Genomic DNA, 20,967 nt, shown 5'->3' with positions numbered 1-20,967 from the left:
ACTACCATGTAGTCATTAAAAATGATGGCACAGATTTATATTTATTGAAAAAAATAATGTTCACAGTATATTACATTTAAAAAGTAGATTGGGGTGCCTGGGTGGCTCAGTCAGTTAAGCGTCCAACTCTTGATTTCGGCCCAGGTCATGATCTCAGGATAGTGGGATTGAGTCCCATGTTGGGCTCCGTGCTCAGTGGGGAGTCTCTTGGAGTTTCTTTCCCTCTTACCCTTACCCCACTTGCATGTGCTCATACTTTTTCTCTCTAAAATAAATGTAAAAAAAAAAAAAGTAGATTATAGCATAGTCCTATGTACTGAATAATTCCACTGAATTTTTAGTAATTATATGAAAATTCACAGTATCATCATAGAGAAAAAACTACAAAGATACACGAAATGTTAATACTTAATTATCTCTGAGTTGAGAAATTTAATGAGTAATTTTCTTTTTCTGGTGTTTCTATATTGTACATGTAATCAAGAACTAAAAAAAGTTTTAGGCTTAAAATAAAAAATAAATATAGCAGTGTAAGACCGGCGATGGTGCTTATGTTACTGGTTGAATCTTCTTCCTGAGAAACTTGATCATACATCTCTTTATTTATAGTGAATAGAATAACTGCAGCTGTGTGTGTGTGTGTGTATGTGTTTTTTTTTTTTAAATAGAAATGTGAAAAAAGACTTCATCCACGAAAACTTCAGGATAATTTTGAAACAGGCAAGTCATTTTCTTTTTAAAACCTCTGGTGGGATTTGATTTGGTTTTCCCCTAACCTTGATTTTAGTGGTATGATGGACTGTGATGGACAAGCAGTAAAAGTTGCACATGTTTGTAGAGAGTTCGTATATGTGGTCATGTGCTCTAAGTATGAAACTTGCTAAAATGACCTTAAATGATCAAGAGGAAATGATTTTTCCTTTCAGTGTGCGCATGTCAAACCTTGGTGCTATGTGTGAACATTGTAAGTCAATAAATATTGGTGAGAGGGGAGTAGAACCAAGTATTGTAAAGGTGAGGAGACCTCATTCTCACATACATATATGAGTACTAACTTCAGAAGGGCAACATTCCCTGCTTTTCAGGAGGCAGTGAGCAACTTTTTAAGCAGGTACTAGAGATAGCTTTTATTAATCAGTTATAAAGAGTAGGTTTGTGACCTGATTTGGAAAGTAATGGTGATGAATGTAGAAAGTTCTTCGTTAATATTGATTTAATAGATGTCATTTGTAAGTACGGTAGACTTTTCTTACGTGCTGTTCTGAATTGTGTGAAATTCCTGTGCAGTAGATACACATTTATTCACCATTTAAATTTAAGCCTTTCATGCAGAAAAGTCTGAAGAAATAGGAAGCATTATAATCATATTTTCTTGCAGTACTGCTTATAGTTTAAGCAGGATAAATGCTATTTTAAAAGATGCTTTATACCTATTTTGGAAAATTAAGGTTAACTATGAAGTCATAAGAACTGTCAGTTGTTTGGTATATATATGTATGGGGGTAGAAGTCCCCTTAATAAGATTTTTCTGTCCATGTTGTCTGGTGGGGATATGATAGGCTGATAGTTTAATTAACATAAGCTCAGAAATCAGTTACTTTACAAAATCTTTAAAAAGCCCGTATGTTCAGAAGAAGGAATATTGTAACTTCATATACTTAGCTTAGTTGGGGATGGTATGGACATATAAAATTTGTCTTGAAAAGGAAGTATAAAAAGATTTTTGTCTTGGGAAACCTCATTTGAGATTTTCTTTGTGCCTTAGCCTTTTTTTTTTTTTTTTTTTAGGATTTTATTTATTTATTGGAGAGAGAGAGAGAGAGAGAGAGAGAGAGAGAGAGCATGCACAGGCAGGGGGAAGGACAGAGGGAAAGGGAGAAGCAGGCTCCTTGCTTTGCAGGGAGCCCCCTGTGGGACTCAATCCCAGGATACTGAGATCATGACCTGGGCCAAGGGCAGATGCTTAACCAGCTGAACCTCCCAGGTGCCCGTGCCTCAGCTTGATGTCCATTCCCGATCCATTTTCCAGTCCGGTCTCCTCTATCTTTAAAACAAAAAACAAAAACAAACCGTGATAAATTGGGAGTTTTGTTGGACTGTGATTTTGAAAATTTGGATTTTTCCTTAGGTTAATATATTCCCTAAAGATTTGGTGAGCTCCATCTTTATTTTTCTAGAATTGGACTCTTTGTAAATCTTGGATTACAGTTATAATCTTTACAGTGCTTGCCTTTTTTTCCCCCCTTCTTTTTACAGTGCTTACATTTTGATCTTTTTAGAAAGCTTCCTTTATGTTAGCACAGAAAACAAATACGGGAGTAGAAAAAAAAGTGTGCCCATTTTTGAAAGCATGTGAATATTAAGGGTCTTAAAGGCTGAAATTAAGATTTTGAATGAATGTGTGGAAATTGACAATCCTAGATTAGAAAATCTGTTGAGCCCCAGTTTAGGGAAGGGAAAGTATCTGCTTAGGTTAGATTTAGAGTGTGATGTGGAAAAATACATACTGTACGTGCATTCCTTTATAACAAAAGGTGGGTAGGGGCAGTATTTGAGTTCTTACTAAGTTATTGAGTTTGTTTGTTTGTTTGTTTATTAAACAGATGCTGTATATGACTTGCCTTGCTCCGGTGAAGACCAGTTGCTAGAACATGCCGAGGGACAGTCTGTGGCGTGTAATGGTCATTGCAAGTTCCCCTTTTCATCCAGAGCCTTTTTGAGTTTTAAGTTTGACCATAATGCTATAATGAAAATCTTGGACCTTTGATAGCAGCAGCTGTGTTGTGGAAGTCCCAGGATCAGAAACCTGTTGCATTTGAGTGGGTGTCTCTTTGAGCCTTACCTTTCTCAGGTGTTTTAAAGAAATGCAGGGAGGCAATGATGTTTCTGAATATAACGTTCTCAGCAGAAGAGAGAGTGGAAAGAAACATGAGTTTGCACTGTAAATGCAGTTATAACCTTTTATACAGAGAGACCTTTTCAGTGTTTGGCTAACGAATTTAAGTTGCTTTTTATGAGAGCATTTTTTTTCTGTGTGGTTGTGGTTTTTATTTCGTGTTCTGGTCAAAAAATAGTGCTTGAGTCATCATCAGGTAGCCAAGTTAAAGGGAATGCTTCATCTAGCCATGACAGTGATTGCAACAAGAGTTTCCTTATGTTGACATTTTTAAAAGAAATTAGAATTCACAAATATTAAATGAATGCAAGAGCTAAAATTGTCACAGAAGTCAAGATGGCAGGTCGTCTGCTTTGGTGGCATTTTGCGCATTTCTCTGCCTCTAACCGCTTAGGTTCTCTAATCCTCCTGTGCTGGGAGATTTGTTGAAAGGTTTTATTTAGAGCCAGCATCTACCGTGTAATGTTCATGTTAAAAATGAACACAGCACTTCATTACAGGACAAAGTCCTCAGCCCGGAGGGGGACTGAGTTGGTTGGGTAGGGAGTGGATGCTCTGACTGGGAGTTGAGAGCCTTGTGCAGTCAGCGAACCGGGGAGAGAGGAGCGGGGATCCTTGAGGTGGGGACCCGGCAACTGCTTTGGTGGCAACTGCTTTGGTCTTGTCTTCACTGTCCTGCCGCCAACTCTTCAGTATTGTACAATGGTTTCGTTCCTGTGAAAATGTATATTCTCTATTACAGTTGTGTAAATATGAATGGAATGAATACTGACATTATTAGGTTTTACATTGCATCTTGGTGTTGATCTCTGGAAACTAATGTTGTATTAGGTTCCAGTTTGCGGTAGTAGCAGAAACTGACATGCCTTTAGGAGCATGCCGAAGCCCCTTGATGATGGAGCGAGAAGGGAAGGGGTGTGCGGTTCACCCAGGTACAAATAAAGCATTTCACTCGCGGATGATCAGGACAAGAAGGTAACATACGTACTCACTTCTGGGACTGTATTTTGCTCCTTCAGGCTTCTTTAAATAAAGATGGCAGTGCCCATTTTAAGAACTTCAGCTCTAATTGAGGACAATCACCAGGACTTTAAGGGGGCTTTAGTGTTTGGACCACTTCTGACCTCGTTGAAGGTATTTCTTTTGGTGGGGGTGATGTGTGAGCATATGTGTGCGTGTGCATCTGCCATGTGGGTTTTAAAAATCTTTTTTTACATGTGGTATCCACAGAATATATCTCTGCTTGTAAATTTTATTGTAGAAGTCTTTATTCTGTATAGATAGCCTATTTAATAGGGGTTCTATTTGATCCGGTGGGACTTTCAGAAGAAGTACTATTGTAAGGAATTCACTTGGTATTTCTTTGCTTTAGCTTTTAAATGGCTTGATTTTTAAAGGAGAGATTCTATTTATTAATAAAATGGTCATCCTCTTGGTGCTAAGCAGGAGAATTCATGATTACAGCAGTATGTTTAAAATTAGGTTATCCATAATCCTGCATCTTTTAATGTGACAAACTTGTGAACCCTTCTGTGACCTTTTTTAAAATGCATTGTAGGATTGCTTTTGGAAGCTCTTACTGTTCTTTCCAGAAATACAGCTGCTTTGCTTGGGTCTCCTTGAGCCATATTTGTAGTTGGTCTCAGCATTCCAGATTTTTATTAAATTGTTAAGGGAGTGAAAACTTAGTTTGCCTAGCAGGTAAATCATTATCACTCATTTAATGTCATCTGGCAAACATAATTTTTAGTGATTTCGTGTGTGTGTGTGTGTTTTTTTTTTTTAATATTTTGGTCAGTCTTTCTTGTGCCTCGAGTTGGGTTTTTCAGCTCTTATTACAAAAGCAAAAGAGATTAGAGTTAGTTACCAGAAGTATGTGTCTTCTAAAGGTGTTGAGCCTTTTCAAGAACCAACAGATTATCTCTTTTCAATTACAGCAGTTTAACTATGGTTAAATGTTACTGCTGTTGTGCTGCTTCATTTAATGCACTGTGGAACAAAATAAGGGTATTGTTGAGGTGGGATTTGGGTAACTTGAGGCTTTTAGCTCTCTTGACAGTTTGAGGTAAAAAATGATGTGAGTTAAAGTTTATGTGTGTGATGAGACTTAACTATGCAGAAAATGTGTATGTTGGATGTACCTGTTTTATGTACATCTGCTATACTTACACCCTTGAACCTGTGTATTAGTTTCTCAGTGTTCAGGTTACCTTGAGAAAGGCCATGCTTAGCACAGAACTGGATTTCTCCTTTGAGAATTTTAGCATGGTTTGAAGAAATCAAGTGATAAAGGAGTGTGCTGAATATGCAATAATTTACTTCTGTGTGCTGCATTTTAAGAAGCTAGATGAGAAGAGTAGTTGTGTGGCTTCATTGTGTTTTAATGTCTTTGAGAGAAAAATAGTTCTTTGAATCCACATTTTAAATGTTCTTATGTTCTAGCCTTACATTTTCCAAGGTTCAGTGCACTGTGAATCTTTTATTTTTTTAAATTTTGTAGGTGCTTTTATGTATAACTGTAATGATTTGTAAGATGTTAAATGAATTTTTTTATACTTAACCATTGTTATCCAAAAGATAGGGGTTATAGTTTACATGCTTTCACAAATTTTTGTTAAGAAATAGCAAATGAATGGTTTTAGGATTTCAACCAGTGACCTCTTCCTGAGACATAAACTGAATAGAACCCTTAGCACTGGTGAAGTTTGAAGAGGTTTGAAACGCGAGTTGGATTTTCATGTTAATACATAAAAAGCAAGTCTCCTAAGCTGCCAAGGGATTTGTGGTCACTGCTTGCTGCTTTGAGCTTTGGATATTCTTATTTTTCTATTAAATATCAATTAGTAAGTGCAGATAAGGAAGATATATAGCAAAACATAATTTTATGCTATAAGATTGGGTTGGTACTTTGTCTTTGCTGGCTTTAGTAGTTTGTGTGTAATATCAAAAGACTCAAATCTAAGTAAATGGCATCCTTCCACAGGGATTAAATTTAAATTTTATTATAAAGCTTAACATACTGTGGTGGTCTTTAGGAAAGTTCAGGTCTAAGGGCATGTGTACATTAGAAACATTTCATTACCTAATTCCCTCTTTTTGTTTGTTTGTTTCCAGCAGCTAACTTGAACAGTAAGGAGCAAAGTCAATATAAAAATTAGACTGTTTGCCAACTTACTTTTCTTACTATGATAATGTCTCTTGGCTTTTTATCTTTATTTTTGTACCAGTACCTCTCTCTGCCTGTTGAGATTTTTTATTGACATCTACTGTGTCTGTGTTCTCTGAGGCAGTGTTTTCTTTGCATATTAATCATAGTTACAAGGTCAGATTCATTTACATATTAATGATTGAAGAAAAGTAAGTCACTTAGTGATTTTGACTCAGATTATATTCTGGCAGTGGGGAAGGGGCTCATATGTATTGCAGCTTTAGATGAATGATAAGCTAGACAAAGTCTTACTTTGTCTGAAGATATCAAAATATCCTTTACCTTTAAGTACCTGTTTCTGGGTAAACAGGTTTAGTAAAACAACAGTTTTGTTAGACCTTATTTCTTATAGCTTGGTAAAGCCTAGCTAGAGTTCCTCATTTTATATTCTGTCCTAAGACTTTAAAGTGTATTTGTATAGTTACGGAGAACTCTAAAAATGAGATTATGATGGCATCAGCATCTTTTTCTTCCTAGAGTTAAGTTGCTCTTGAAGTTTTTATACTTGTGTGTCCTGAAGACGGCAGATTGCAAATAGGCAATAAAGGCTCTGTCCCATGCTTTCAAAATAAAGCTCTGGATTGCAGTTTCAAAATATAAGATAGATGATTATTATAGAACAGAAGTGCCCTGAAGGAAGGAGATAGCTATAGTTGCTGGGCAAAGAGAGTATAAGGAAGAAATTTTAGAAGATAATCCAGTTCTTGAGTGCTCTCTGTTGTATTAGGCTAGAAACGTGATCATTGCCTAGGCCAAGCAGTGTCTAATATATATGGTCACGACCAAGTGTTTTCTAGCTCTGGATAAAGTTGTCCTTATTTTTTTTATGGTTGCCAAGCAATCCAGTAAATCTAAAGCAATTTTTCTCACTTGAAAGATTGGTGTTTTGAGCCCGGTCCTTCCTGTTTCAATAATTTACAGCTCCAACCACACTGAAGTGCTGTACTTTCTTCCAGGAGTGTGCGATCACAGCCGGCCATGGTCAGGCGTGTGACAGAGCCACTTCATGAGGTAGCTATACATTCGTCCTGAACGGTGATCCATTCCTTCCCATGTAGTTCTCTTATGACAAACCACATGTACTATTGAAGCAGTAGTGTAAAGCTAGGGAAGAGCATAAAGCTACCTCTCATACATGGTAGTGGACTTGAAGGGCTGGCTTCCACCAGCTTTTAGTTGCTCAGACTTTAATGTAAAGTACAAAGAAATGTAAATTTAAAAAACTATGGTAAAATAAGGAAGTTTTATTTTGGAGAGATGTTTATAATTGAATCTTTAATCTGGGTCCCCAGATTAATGAAATCACTAGTAAAGAGATTGCATTTGTCTTGTGTCTTCTGTGGTTAGCAGAGGGGATGGTCTAGCGACGGTCGTGGCTCGAAAGCACAATCTGAAAAGAAACATGACAGAGTGCTTGTGTCAGCTGTGTAGTACTGGCCAGTGGTGCTTGGGGGAAAGGGATTGGATGCAGAAATCAATTGCCTTGTTTCGAAACTTTGGCCCACATGGACCCTCCTCTTGGTAGACTTCTTTAGTCCTTTAGTCCGATGGAAGAATAAGGCCCTGAACATATACATGTGCTGCTTTTTTGGTGGGAGGGCTCTTAGAGGGGTTTGGGTGTCGTTTTGGTTATTGGCTTCCGAAGCCAGAAAGAGGCCATGGAGTCCCCACCACTACCCCACACTTTGTATCTTGTCCCTTCTATAGAAGGTTAGTTTGTGCTACATCCTTACGGTAAATCTGCCGCTGTGGGAATTTTATGCAGTGATCATATCTTGCCCTTGGGCCACAAGTGGAGGGGAAGGTTATGGACACCACTGCTGTTTTGGGTCTCAGTGCATGTAGCTGTCAGATTGGGAACAAAGAAAACTTTGGTTCTAGGGTGAAATGGGCAGTATTCTGCTAGTCCTGGAGAGGTTTTAGTTAACAGTCTTAGGTTGTGGACTTTCTGAGGTATGTAACATTTTAATTTAATCTGCTTTGCATTCATTGACTGAGGTTCTGAAGCAATCTCTAGCTACAAACTATGGTGTGAAGCATTTGGGGCACAAATCTACATTGTTAGTTATTTCTCAAGCTTTAAGAGATTAGCTAGTTCTTTGTGAAATATCTCAGTTTATTTTATTCTTTTGTGATATTTTGGAATCAGCTATGGATAGCAACAAATGAAAGCAAAAGTTCTCAGCTGAATGCAGTTTAGCAAGGTAGTAACTATTCCTTAGTAGTTGTTAGATGTTAATACTTCCTGCAGTGAATGAGTAGCAGAGGACTTGCTGTCTTCATGTCCTGTACATAAAATGTGCACTGATAGACAAGCACAAAAGACGTATCTTTGTGCATTTCACTACTGTCCCAGGGCACTGCTGTCTCTGTTCATTTTAGGTTTGCATTTGGATGCTATACAGGTACCTTTTAATTTAAAATATAAGTGTCTGAAGAACTGAGTCCTTAATTTTACTTTTTTGCTCATATTTCATTTCAAAGTTAGGATGGGAGACAGCTAACGGACTTTCCATTTTCTTACAAGCTTTTCCTTCAGTAACAGGGAAGGAAAATAAAACCATGAACTATTATGTATATATAGGTTTGTGTATATAACACACACGATGTATACACACACACACATATATATTTTATGTGTTTGAAGTTTATTAGCTTAATACCTTATAAAAAATCATCTTTGGTAATTGACACATACAATTCAGATGTGAAGGTTTACCTGTTGGCTTTAACAAAAACTTTTAACAGTCTTACTTCAGAATAAAATGATTAGTCAAATGGAATTATAGTTCACGTATTAACAAGTGAAATCCTATATAAAATTGTCTTTTATGCAGGTTAGTTTGAATGGGAAAGGGAATAAGAATTTTTTTTTAACCCTACCCCTCCCAAAACAAGGGTTTGAAGTGTCTTTTATGCTGCAGAGACTAGGTTATATTCAAGGAAGGTGTGTAGTCTTAAAATAGTTTTCTTGGGAGAAGGTTTTAGTCTGAAGAAGGTGAAGATATTTATGCTGAGTCATGTTAAATTTCATGTGGGACCTACGAAAGCTGGTTGGAAAAAATTGAAATGGTTTCACTAACTATGTTGTGCAAACTGGACTTTGAGAGTAAGTGTGGTAACTAGATTCATAAACTCTTCAGTGATTATTTTTATCTTATATGAAAATAATTTAACATTTAATTTTTGCCTTAACTGTCACAGCATTTTATGACTTTACCTTATAGGGCATTTTAATAATTGAAAAAAGACTGTAAGTAAACCATTAAGAGTAATTCTGTCTGTGGTAGTAATGACGTTCCTGGTGCTTGTTTTGGTTAATTGTCAAACAGCAGAAAAGAAACCCCAGAATACTTGTGGGCTTTACCTTGTTATACAGATTGATACCTTTCGATTGGATTTATTGTGTTTCTGAATTATTACATTCTGGCTAACCAGTAGCTTTGTCTCTTTCCCTCAGTGTTAATCAAAGGATGAGGACTGATTCTCACTTATATTGGGTGTGACTATCATAAATTAAGAATTTCCAGGGAGTTTAAATGTTTGCAGGATTATTGTATTTCCAAAGTTGACTAGCCGTGCCAGCTGTACTCTCCCCTGAGAAAATGAACAGTTATTATGCTTTTTTGAAAGCTTTTTGATGTAAATAACACCAGTTTAGAAATTAAAAACCTTTTATCTTGCAGAATACAATTTGAGAGAATGAAGGTTTCCTTTTGTATTTTAAAACATTTTTACAGTTGATTGTTCAGACATTGGCTTTGTGTAAAAATATTATCGTGTTAAATTTAGACTGTTTGTAGTGCAATATCAATAAATTTTGCTGCTTGGACAGTTTTAATTACTACCTTAACCTGGTTTCTGCTACTGTTACTTGTTATCATAGGTTCCAGCTTATTCATATTTTGTCTGTCTTTGGACCAATAAAATATGACAAGTATGAGATAAAGGCATATTTATATGATGGGAACAACTATTAAAAGAGTGTCTCTGCAAAAGTGAAAATAAAGAACTGGTATGTATTCTCCATCTTAAACACTTAACAGTTTGGTTATTGCTTTAAAGCAAAACTGGGGGGGGGGGGCGCCTGGGTGGCTCAGTCATTAAGCGTCTACCTTTGGCTTAGGTCATGATCCCAGGGTCTTGGGATCGAGTCCTGCATCAGGTTCCCTGCTCAGCGAGCCTGCTTCTCCCACTCCCTCTGCCTGTTGTTCCCCCTGCTGTGTTGTCAAATTTAAAAAATCTTAATTAAGGGGTGCCTGGGTGGCTCAGTGGGTTAAAGCTTCTGCCTTCCGCTCAGGTCATGATCTCAGGGTCCTGGGATCAAGCCCCACATCGGGCTCTCTGCTCAGCAGGGAGCCTGATTCCCCTTCTCTCTCTAGCTGCCTCTCTGCCTCCTTGTGATCTCTGTCAAATAAAATCTTTTAAAAAAATTTAAAATAATACACACATATATATGTATATGTATTATATAAAGCAAAATTGGTCAGATACCTACAGTCCAGTAATTCTTAAACAGTTGTTCCAAATAGAATACTTACCAGTCTTTGGATCATGGGAGAAATACATTCTTCTCCACTACCAGCCTCAGCTATATGATAATTTTTATTTAAAATTTTAAGAGGGGGGGACCAAGGTATTATACTTTGCTTTCATTCTGAGAGCTGACGACATTGCAGGAAAACATTGCTCCTCTAAAAAAGACATGTTGCAAAGCTGCTTGCCATCTTTCTTGTCATCATGTGTAACTTCCTTGCACTTACAATTCTTGATTATATGGTTTCCCTCATTTTTAAAAATGAAAAAAAATTTTCAATGGATAACTTCCCATTCGTACCACATTTTAAAAGGCAGCCAAATAGAAATTGGTGATGAATTAAGGTTCTTTGGCTGTTTGGACCTAATGTAGTGTCTTCTGGTCCCCAGCTTTGACTAGGGCTTTCAGTTTAATGTGAAGCAGCATGGGTTTGACATTTACATGTATTGCAGGAGGACAGTCTTACCCTTTAATGAACACAGTTAAAGTACATCATGGAATTAGAAATATTTATTCAGAATATAAGAATGTTTGTAAAATATTATAAATGTCTCTGTATAAATAAATGGAGTTTTTTTTTAAACAATTCTATATCAAATAACACAAAGTAGCTATTTTACAGCAGCTAAAACTAAAGGCATCTGGAAACATTTAAAGCATACAAGTGAAGAATCTAAAAAATTACAGGGTATAGTACAGTGTTAAGGGGCAACTTTAAAATGAGACTTTCGGTACAAACAGTAGGACAATACTGACAAATGCAAACTTAGTCACATGTGCTTTAATAACTGACAGTACATTCAAGCAGGTTCTTCTAATTCAAGTGGTTTAAAAGGAGCACATTTTCAAATAATAGGAAACTTAAATCTCATGCAAAGTAAGTCTTGATAATATATCTAGAAACTGATTACGAATAGAAAAGTGAACATGTGTCATTATCTTTGCATCAGGGTCAAACAAAAGCAGATTCTTAGGGGCTCATTCACTTGGCAGTCATGACACTAGCACTCTTTAGTGAACTGAGTTCTACAAACAGAACATTTTCCACATGAATTTGATTTGCAGAAAGTGCAAAAGTGAAAGGTATGGTAAGAAGTAACTAAAAGCAGGTCATCGGTGTGATCGGTGTGAATGTGGGGGCATGAATTTTGTATATAGCTTACTTCTTCATTCTGCTGAGCTGGTATTTCAGATGATCAGTAGATGCGTGATTTGTAGCAACCTTGACTATGGAAAAATCCAGCACTGTCATTCAAGGATCTAGTTATTCAGTAGCGGTTGCTGTTACGGGCAGAATGAGTTCTTGTCTGGGTCACAGGCAAGAGCTCACTCAGGTGCAGTGTGATAGAGAATGTATCCAATACAACTCTTAATCAAAAATGCCACCATTGCATGTGAAACGTTCTACCTTTATGCAGGGACAGCTGCTTTTCAGCTTGTATTCTTTACCACTGGTTTACAGAGGTTAACAGCCTTTGAATGCTCAGTGATGAACTGGTGGCAGCAGCCAGCATCACGTTGGTAGCTCTGGGTCCAGTTCTAAAAAGACAATGCTTGGCAGCCCAAGACCTGTGTCTGTTAGTGAATCACATGTGATTAGTTATAATTTTAGGTGTGTGAAATGGGGAACTTTAGAAGGCCACAGATTCGTAGCCAACTTCAGCCTGGCCTACGTAAACACAAGGTTTCAATGAGCAAGTATAGGATTTGGATAAACCTCGTGAGAAATAGTTGTATATCAAGTAGAGTTTGTATCATTTCTTGTCAAATAGGCCATTCCACAAAGATAAAATAGAAAAATATTTGCTATGTGATTTTTTGTTGTTGTTAATACTCTTGTTCTACAAAGCTATCACTTAATGCAGAAAAAAAAATCTCAAAAACGTTATCTTCCCTTCCCTCCCAGAAAACCTTGGCAGCCCTGTGGCTGCACCCTAACTCAATTCAATGCAGAAATTTCACTCATCAGAAAATTCTCTCCCTTTTGGCCTCCAAAAATGTTCTCTCTCTCGGCTGCATCTAGAAATACAGGTACAGCTGTAACCTTCCCATGATCTTTTCGCTTTACATAGTTTCACGGACGACACATAACTTCCAGTTAGGCGTTTGCAAATGGCTTAAAAGTTTTAGGGATCCTTTGGGTGTTTTCTGTAGTCTGAATTCTCACTAAAAATATGAGCATGACACCCCAAACTCTTGAGAGCTTTAAGACAATTGACAGAGCTTAAAAATAATGGCAGGATAATGTGAGCAGGTCGTGGGAACACCTTTGGAAGGGAACAGGCAGCTATGAGGTTCCTAACTCATGCCAGTGGCCTATTCCTGTCCAGATGAGGTAAAACTATGGGGGTGTGTTTTTTCTTTTAAAAAAATGTAATTGGTATGCAGGTAGAACTAGGAGATTTTCATACAGTTTTAAGTTTTTCTTAGGATGAGGCTAGTAAGGATTTTACTACTTTAACAGTTTTTAAGAAGAAATCATAGCGGCTCTAATTTGGACTGCCTCCCTAGAGTAGTGAGAATGTTAAGGCTCTAATTTGAAGTTCTCTGAGATCCCTGTGAAAGTATTGCTGCAGGCTCAGAGGAAGGCAGCAACAAATGCAAGAATCTTGAAGGAGATATTAAGCCATTCTCTTTAACTGGCACTTAAGTTTTTATCCACCTAACATTCCAGCTTCAGGCAGCTTGGATATTAACTTCAGAAAGCTGACCTGCTCGTAGATGAGCGTGAATCTGAAACAGTTACCTGCACTGGCAGTGATGAAACGTTTAGGATACCTCTGGGGCTAGAGCAGGAGAGGAAGGAAGGGCATGATAAATCTCAGCTGTCTGGTCACTTAAGATACTTAATCATCAATAACTTTCGGGCTTAGTCTCCAAGAGGAGTCTTACCGCCTGCGAGTCCACAGCAGCGTTGGCAGCTGGTGCAGCTGGGCTTTGGCAGAATGTCACATCTGCCGGCAGGTCCACACGTAGATGCCACTCCAGCGGGACGGAAGTTTGCTTTGCCTGTGGTTTTTACCTTAATTCAGCAGTGGGAAATACACTCCAGGGGAACTGTGAAAGGGATCCTTTCTTCCCATGCCTTTTTCGCTAAGAGCCAAAGATGGGACACAGAAGGTGACTGCCTGAAAGGGGTAACCATTGAGGGAAGTGGAAAACAAAAACATGGAAGTCTGAAGACTTTCCACCTCATACAAGTTAAATCTGTATCACTGTTTACCTTTGATGGAGAGATTAATATAAACCAGCTACTATTTAGAAAGAGAAACTCAGGTTATTAAAAAAAAAAAATTCAGGTACCTGCAGTTATTTAATCAGTGTGGTTTTACGTTTAGCATAAATGAATGCCTCTTGGTTCACCTTCAGCAAAGATCTTCTCTTAGGGAGCATTTGAAAAATACAAGGAAAGGAAATCAACTATTTAATTGCTTTGTCTTCTTTATTCCACACATTTATAAAAAGTAACAGTTTTTCTGGGGAAAGAGTTTTCACCCAATCACCACATATTTTTTAAAAGTATCATGTTGAAGTATAAATTCGAAAGGAGGCCAGGTAGGGTCAGTAGGGTCAGTAATACTTGGGCTTATAATGGAGGAGAAGCGACCTCTTGGGTCTGGAAGAGTTACATGACCCTAAAAAGGGTGAGTTTTCTTTGAACTTGGACCAAGAATGGTAGACAGAAGTCAGCAGACAGGATTATATTCCTGTGTCAGCTATACTTTTCAGGGTTGGTGAAGATGAAAGCTGTCTGTTTTGAATGTTGTCTCAAATATTTCCCCTTGGCAAAAATGGGGAAAACCAGTATTTTGTCTTTTAAACACCCTCCTCCCCCACCCCCCATATAACTTCAGTCACATTTTCCTTATGACAAAATGAAACTTCATCCAAAGAGTAAAAATCGATTAAAAAAAAAAAAAATCACAAGAACCAACCTTGACTAAATCGTAGATTCATAACAGAATCAGGAGCCAGTGGGCACTTTCACAGTGATCAAAGCAGCCAAAAGCTGGTCCTTCCAGACTGGTAACATTTTTTTTTTGGTTTTTGGTGGTGTTTTTGGGAAAGCCTTACTGTGGGCCTAAGAAAGAAGGGTGGTTGCTTTTGGGCTGGAATTGCTCTGCCCTCCAAGGTGGTGGCTGGAGTGGCTTCTCCATTGCAAAGAAGGCTGAGGAACTTGTATCAGGTTGTCTGAAAACAGATCTTCAGCTCATGGACGTTGGGACTCTGATGGGGTGACCTGTTCATAAACAAAACTTTGTGAACTCTGGCATTGGGATAGAATTCTCGGGGGGCTTCGGGTGGATCTTCCAGTACTACAGAGTGAAATGCAAGTGGTCCTTCAGAATATATCCGTGTGGGGTAACTAAGAAGACTTGAAAGACAGGAGATGGAATAATGAATATAAGATGGAGGCCTTCCTGAAAGAATTCAGGCACTTTGGTCCTGGCCCAGCCTTGTCAGCATTTTACTTAAAATTTAACCTATTTAAGTACCGTATACTAACCACCACTTTGGGGCGGGGGGTGGGGGCCTCGACGACCATTCCTTCATCCCCTGCCCTTCGTAACAGCAGGAGCGGAGTCTGGAACTGGTGGTTTAGTAGCCGCCTCTTAGATAGGTGGGGTGGGATAGGCCGCCAAACATTCTGCTCGGTGTCCTGCCTCTTGCCCTTGGAGAAGAGCAGAGGCAGGTCCAGAACTCCGTACATATCAGGTGGATGAATTTTGATGGATGTGGAATAGCAGTTATGGGGTGCCCTCGAGGGGTGGGGAGCAGAAGTACTAACTGTGCTCCTCTGCTCTTGAAGCAGCTCCTGATAAAAGTTTAGTTCCCCTCTATGTCTCAACAGGACCGTCTCAGCTCTAAGTCTTGGCTTTAATAAGACTCCACTGGGAGGGAAAATCCCACATTCAGAAGGAAGTGCCCTTCGCAGCCCTACCTCCACAGTGAGAGGTAAAAGAAGTGCTCATTCCCCCAAACAGAATTGTTCAGGTAGGGCTTGCTCTACCTATAACTTCAGATGTACCTGGGACCCTAAGCCTGTGTACCCTCCCCTGTAATCTACCTCTCCGAGCACCTCTGAGTGACAGCCTGTGTCTCAGAGCTGGTACGTGGGTCTCGAAAACCAAAGCCCGGTGCAGTAAGCAAATCAGCAGTTCGAGAGGCTGAAGATATCCCCTCCGCACTCCCACATGTGTCAGTGTTTATCCCTGAAGTAGAAAGAAAGGAGAAACTGGGGATGACAGAGGGCCGGTCACTACCAGAAAGAGAAGAAAAGAACGGACGATCCAAAACAATTGAATGCCCAGGGTACCACCGAGGCACAACCTCCAGAAAGCGAACAGGTGGGAGGGAGAGTGCCCGGGCTGGAAGCAGAAGCAAGGCCTACTGCGCATGGCGCACAGCAGCTATATACACGCTGTCCCTGGGCCCAGAAAGGGAGGAGCGGGATCCTCCGGCTAGAGTCTGCACGGTGTCACCAGGCCATTCGTCCCCGGAGCAGAGTCCATGGTACTCCATCGTGCAGGCGCTCACCCACCTGCCAGCCTTCCCTTCCGTCCCTCTCCCACCAGGTGCTCTGTCTCCCGGGGCCCTTCTCTCCCCGGTGAGCTGCTCGAGTTGAGCTTCCACAGAGCTTTGGAGCCCAGGTGCCGATTAAAGCGAAGTCTCGTTGGTGTGCGGCCTTGAATTCTCCTCCTCCAGCAGAGCTATTCTTTGCTTGAGCATCCTCACTTGGGTCTCATGTCTCTCCACCATGGCCATCATCTGAGACTCCAACTTCTTCAGTTTGTTCTGATGTTTCTTCTTGGCTTTTTCATAGGCAGCCACCAGGTTGCTGTGTGGGGAGCAGGGAAGGAGAGGGAACAGTCCGTCACTGGAGTAGTGTGGAGACCCCCTGTCCTGTCCGCTGCCTGACTGGGACGGAGAGGTCCCTCAGCCTCTTTAAAGGAGTGGGAAATCAAGTGTCCAACACTCACGGCCATTCACCTGTTACTGGCTTAACTACAGTTCTTTCCCTGCTAGAGGCTTGTCCCTCATCTTTTAGGAAGGGTGTAAACCAACAACCCAGACTAGTCACATCCAAAATAGGTAAGACAGAAAAGGCAGCTAAATTCCAGAAATTTATCATTTAAATACAAGTGATGAGGGCCACCTGGGGGATGGGAGGGGTGGCTCAGTTTAAGCGTCTGCCTTCGGCTCAGGTCATGATCCTGGGGTCCTGGGATCGAGCCCTGCAGCAGGCCCCCTGCTCAGTGGGGAGCCTGCTTCTCCCTCTCCCTCTGCCTTTCTCCTGCTTGTTCTCTGACAAAAAAAATAAAAATCTTTTAAAAATAAATAAGTACTAGTAATGAGTCTGTCATTCCGTGGCTGCCTGCAACAGATGGTCCAGTGTTAAGTTACCAGGAGTGTTCTTCAAGTCCTGCAGTCTAAGTGACCCCACCTAGGAGGAGAGAGAGAGGCCCTGACAATTTCACACTTCAGGCTGGTGGGATTCGGGACACAAGGCCACCAACTGGTGCTGCCAGCCAGAGTATGAGCCTCTCTGAGCCATCTCCCCGAGAGCCTGGTGGGGAGAGAGCAGGGGGTAAAGCCGAGGACAGGGTAAGTCCTCATACCTGCTCTGGTTCCAAATAGCCCAGTCCCCTCCATGTACAGAGTTAGGTCCTCCCAGTGTCATCCTGAGACCAACTCCCTGGGATTCCCAAAACTCTTTCAGGAGAGCGGCCTTGGATACCCTGTACCTCAGGTCCGCATGCAGCTTTGGTGTTCTGATTTATTTCACAGTATACGTGCCTGTGGAAGGGGAGGTGCGACTCCAGCTGCCTTCTAACCCAGACATGAAAGAGGTTTGCAGATTGTAAAAATTGCTACTTTTCTGTCTTTTTGGAAAACAGTTTTTAAAATAAATGCCAATGGTATTGCATATGACCAATTTATTTTTCTGGAAAACAGAAACTTAAGAAAAATTTGTCTCAGTTTTAGTTTCTAAACTGAGATTTATCAATAGAAAATTTATGAGAACAAAGTTCGTTGGGTTCCTCGGTCTTTTATGAACATAAAGGGGTCCTGAGCCCAAAAAGCTTCAGATGCTGTTACAATAGTGCCCCATAAAGTGTCCACCAGATACTTCATGTTCTTCACATAGGGGCACCTGGCTGGCTCAGTTGATAGAGTAACTCTTGATCTTGGGGGGTCATAAGTTAGAGCCTCACATTGGGGGCCAGAGTTTACTTAATAAATAAAAACCGTTGTTCATATAAAAGTTCTAGAGCCAATTTTGTTGGGAAAATGTTGGCTTAAACACCATTTTTTTTTTTCTTATTGTATGACTTATCAGAACCTTTACTGTAGGAATTAAGGGGACCATAGTATGCTGCATTTCCCAAATACCTGGTCCAAGGACTAGCCTTTACTGAGCATTTCTTAGTTTCCTGTGGAACACTTTGGGAACCAATGCCTGAGGGAAGGCCAGTCTTGGGGGTGGCAGGGAGGGCCGGCTGGTGAGGACTGGCCATTCCCTCTCTGGAGCTGGCTCCCAGCAATTTCGGAAATGCCCTCCGGGTGTAGGGGGAGCCCACAAATGGAGATTGTACCTGTTGGCCCGCTTCAGGTCATTCACGAACTCTGCTGATTGCTGGTGTCGGATTTCACTGCTCTTGGTGAGTCTTTCCAAGGCGCTCACCAGCTCTTGAACTCTGGCCTTTAACTTCTTTTCTCTGTGCGGAGGAGAGACAAAGCATGCCTGGAGTTACCCGACAAGATCCCGGCTGTTACCCCGAGGGTGGTGGCAGAGGAGGAAGCTTGAGCTTGCCAAATCAAAAGGTAAGTACGAAAAGGAAGATACTGGAGGTACCTGGAGGTCCCCTCAGGTCCAGAACATCTCACCACTGCCTTGCTGAACGCTGATGAGGACCGTGGAGAGCTCAGAGTGCAGTACAAGCCACAAAGGAACAAGACAATGAGGTTGTAGCCACCCAGATGTAGCACAAATGCAGCTTGGCCACAAAACCTCATCTGGGTTCCACACCCCTCTTTTCCAGGTGTGCTAGTAAGTATCTCTTAAATCACTGATTGGAGAACAGAAACCTGTAGTCTGGGTGCCCTACCTTGGACAAGTCCCCACTCCGTGAAATCGACACGATTCTACTTCACCAAACCAAAAAACAGTAGTGACAGAGGGAATAGAAATTGATACTCTAATTTTAAAGTTCCTTGGTTCCCCTTTAAAGTACTTAGATTTGCACTTTGATAACCTCCTTCCCCCAAGGCTTCAAGTTCCATGGGCTCTCTACTGGTGGGGTAAGCCAAAGTAACTGACTTAGGTTCAAGAGATTTCTAGTGCCCACTGTGCTTCCTGCCGTCCTCTGATGCCCTTGAGCGTAAGACCTGGGCAGGGAAACTCTCCACAAGCGCCCTCCCTACAGCGGTTCCACTGCCGCCCCTATACACAGGCACAGTGTCACTGCATCGTCACAGGGCCCTGTACAGCACAATCTGCTTTTTTTCCCCCTAAAGATTTGTCAGAGGGTGCGCACATGCAGGGGTAGCGGCGGGCAGAATGAAAAGTAGGCTCCCCAGAGCAGGGAGCTTGATGTGGGACTCCATCTCAGGACCCTGGGATGGAGCCCCCTAGGCCCCGCCCCCCCATCCATCTTTCACGCTCTCAGGTGGCAAAGGCCTTACCCAAAGTTACCCCCAGCCAGGTGACCGCTTCTCAGTGACAACAGTTGTTTTAAAACAGCTTCCAAACAATTCCCCAAAGGCATCTGATTCTTTGGTGATTCACGAGAGACCAGATTTGTGGAAGAAGTTCCTCTAAAACGGATTCATGCGTGTATGAGGAATGTACGTGAGCACAGCTGTTTTGGAAGGCAATCTGGGAAGATCTAGCAAAATAAAAAGTAACCCTATCTCTCGACGAGGCAACCTGATTTCTAGGAATTTTTCTTACGGTGTGCGTAGGTGTAGAGAGACACATGAGATGACAGCTGGGTTCACTTCAGTATTGGTTCCAACAGCTAAGAATGCAGATCAACCGGGGGCTGGTTAATTCCACAAGGTATGATGGCTCTATTGAAATGCTCTGCGGTTATTTAAAAAAAGAAAAAGCTCAGATCAACATGCAGTGGCATGGGAAAGTGTCTGATATATTGTCACGTGAAAAGGGTGACTTCTCCGGGATGCCAGTTTTACAAAAACAGCTACAAATCTGAGTGTCAAATCCCTGAGCTACTCTAACAACAGACCAGACAGCTGCCCACAAGGGGGGCCTCCCGGAGGGGGGTGACTGAAGGCTTTCGTTTTCTATTTTACTCACTTCTGCATTGCTTGAAGTTCTTACAGTTTTGTATGCTTTTTGTGGAGTATGTGAAAGCCAGCCTCAATGGCGCCGCTTCCTGTAGGGGGGCTAAGGGGGGCTGGCCCCCCAGGTGCAGGGCTCTCAGATGTTCAGATGGTTGGGCCTTTCCTGGCTTTCCAAATACCTTTTACATTTGTGCCTGCAGCTACTGGGAGCACAAGTCAAGCTTTTCAAGCTCATTATTGAAAGAACTACCGCACAAAAATCTAGTCCTGCTTTTGTGAGGGTGGAAGGGGAAAGATTTTTTTAAAGGAAACCTGACAACCTAAATCCGGAGGGCTTCCGATTCCTCAGCGAATCCTCCTGCCCATCCTAGAGAAGCCAGAGCCACTGCAGAGGAATTCCTGAGGAATGGGGGTCTCTCCTGGGCCCCGGCGAGCCACTGCAGAGGAATTCCTGAGGAATGGGGATCTCTCCTGGGCCCCGGCAGCGCCACGAAGTCTCAGATCTGGTTGCATTTCCTACTGACATCCAGAGATGAACCATTTCCCAGCAGAAGCCAGAGAAGTGTCGGGGCGGGGGGGTGCTACAGACAGCCCTCTGTCTCTGAGGGAAGCTAGGGAAACAGGAAAGCGTCGTCCCGTTCCCCACCCCCCCCCGCCCCGCTATTAAGAATGGGGAAGGGGTTCTTTGTCCAACATTTTGTTACTGTTTCGATTCTTTTCTTTCTCATTCTAAAGTTAATAGTGTAAATGGAGAAAAGAAAACTGTGAAGAGAATTTAAAATGTCACCACGAGCACAGTAAATTTAAAACAAAAACTGCCCAGACCAATACCCCTTCCCATCCCCAGTTACATCCACACCACTGCCCCAGTAGCTGAGAGTACAGAAATCCCAGCCTCACCACAAAACAAAGGGTTTCTTTGCCCAGTACTCAGGCCCCTGGGGGACTGGAGGGAACTTTCCGGACCTGGCAGGCTCCAATGGGGGACAGAACCCAGGAAGACAGGAGAGGCCCTTA

General features: G+C 41.3%; 2 protein-coding genes across 8 annotated transcripts in view; one reads left to right on the top strand and one right to left on the bottom strand.

Annotated features, from left to right (window-relative positions):
- DCP2 (decapping mRNA 2) overlaps window positions 1-10,140 on the top strand; it is a 52,109-nt gene extending 41,969 nt beyond the window's left edge. For 2 of the 3 annotated variants that reach the window (XM_032844803.1, XM_032844787.1), the window contains 2 exons: window positions 669-720; window positions 2,604-4,673. In XM_032844803.1, the coding sequence (XP_032700694.1) occupies window positions 669-720; window positions 2,604-2,767 (216 nt within the window). In that variant the 3' untranslated portion in view covers window positions 2,768-4,673. Of the gene's footprint in view, window positions 1-668; window positions 721-2,603; window positions 4,674-9,990 lie in introns of those variants that run through there. The other variant, XM_032844795.1, reaches the window with a different exon arrangement.
- Window positions 10,141-15,264: 5,124 nt separating this feature from the next.
- MCC (MCC regulator of WNT signaling pathway) overlaps window positions 15,265-20,967 on the bottom strand; it is a 408,333-nt gene continuing 402,630 nt past the window's right edge. For all 5 annotated transcript variants that reach the window (XM_032844747.1, XM_032844771.1, XM_032844753.1 and 2 more), the window contains 2 exons: window positions 18,240-18,362; window positions 15,265-16,480 (listed from right to left, as the gene is read on the bottom strand). In XM_032844747.1, coding sequence (XP_032700638.1) covers window positions 16,300-16,480; window positions 18,240-18,362 — 304 coding nt within the window. In that variant the 3' untranslated portion in view covers window positions 15,265-16,299. The remainder of the gene's footprint in view (window positions 16,481-18,239; window positions 18,363-20,967) is intronic.

Source organism: Lontra canadensis, unplaced genomic scaffold, assembly GCF_010015895.1.
Source record: "Lontra canadensis isolate GAN:19392208 unplaced genomic scaffold, GSC_riverotter_1.0 scaffold4, whole genome shotgun sequence".
NCBI classification, from domain to species: domain Eukaryota; kingdom Metazoa; phylum Chordata; class Mammalia; order Carnivora; family Mustelidae; genus Lontra; species Lontra canadensis.
Note: the sequence above shows the minus strand (reverse complement) of the source record. Positions and strands in the feature narration are given on the sequence as shown.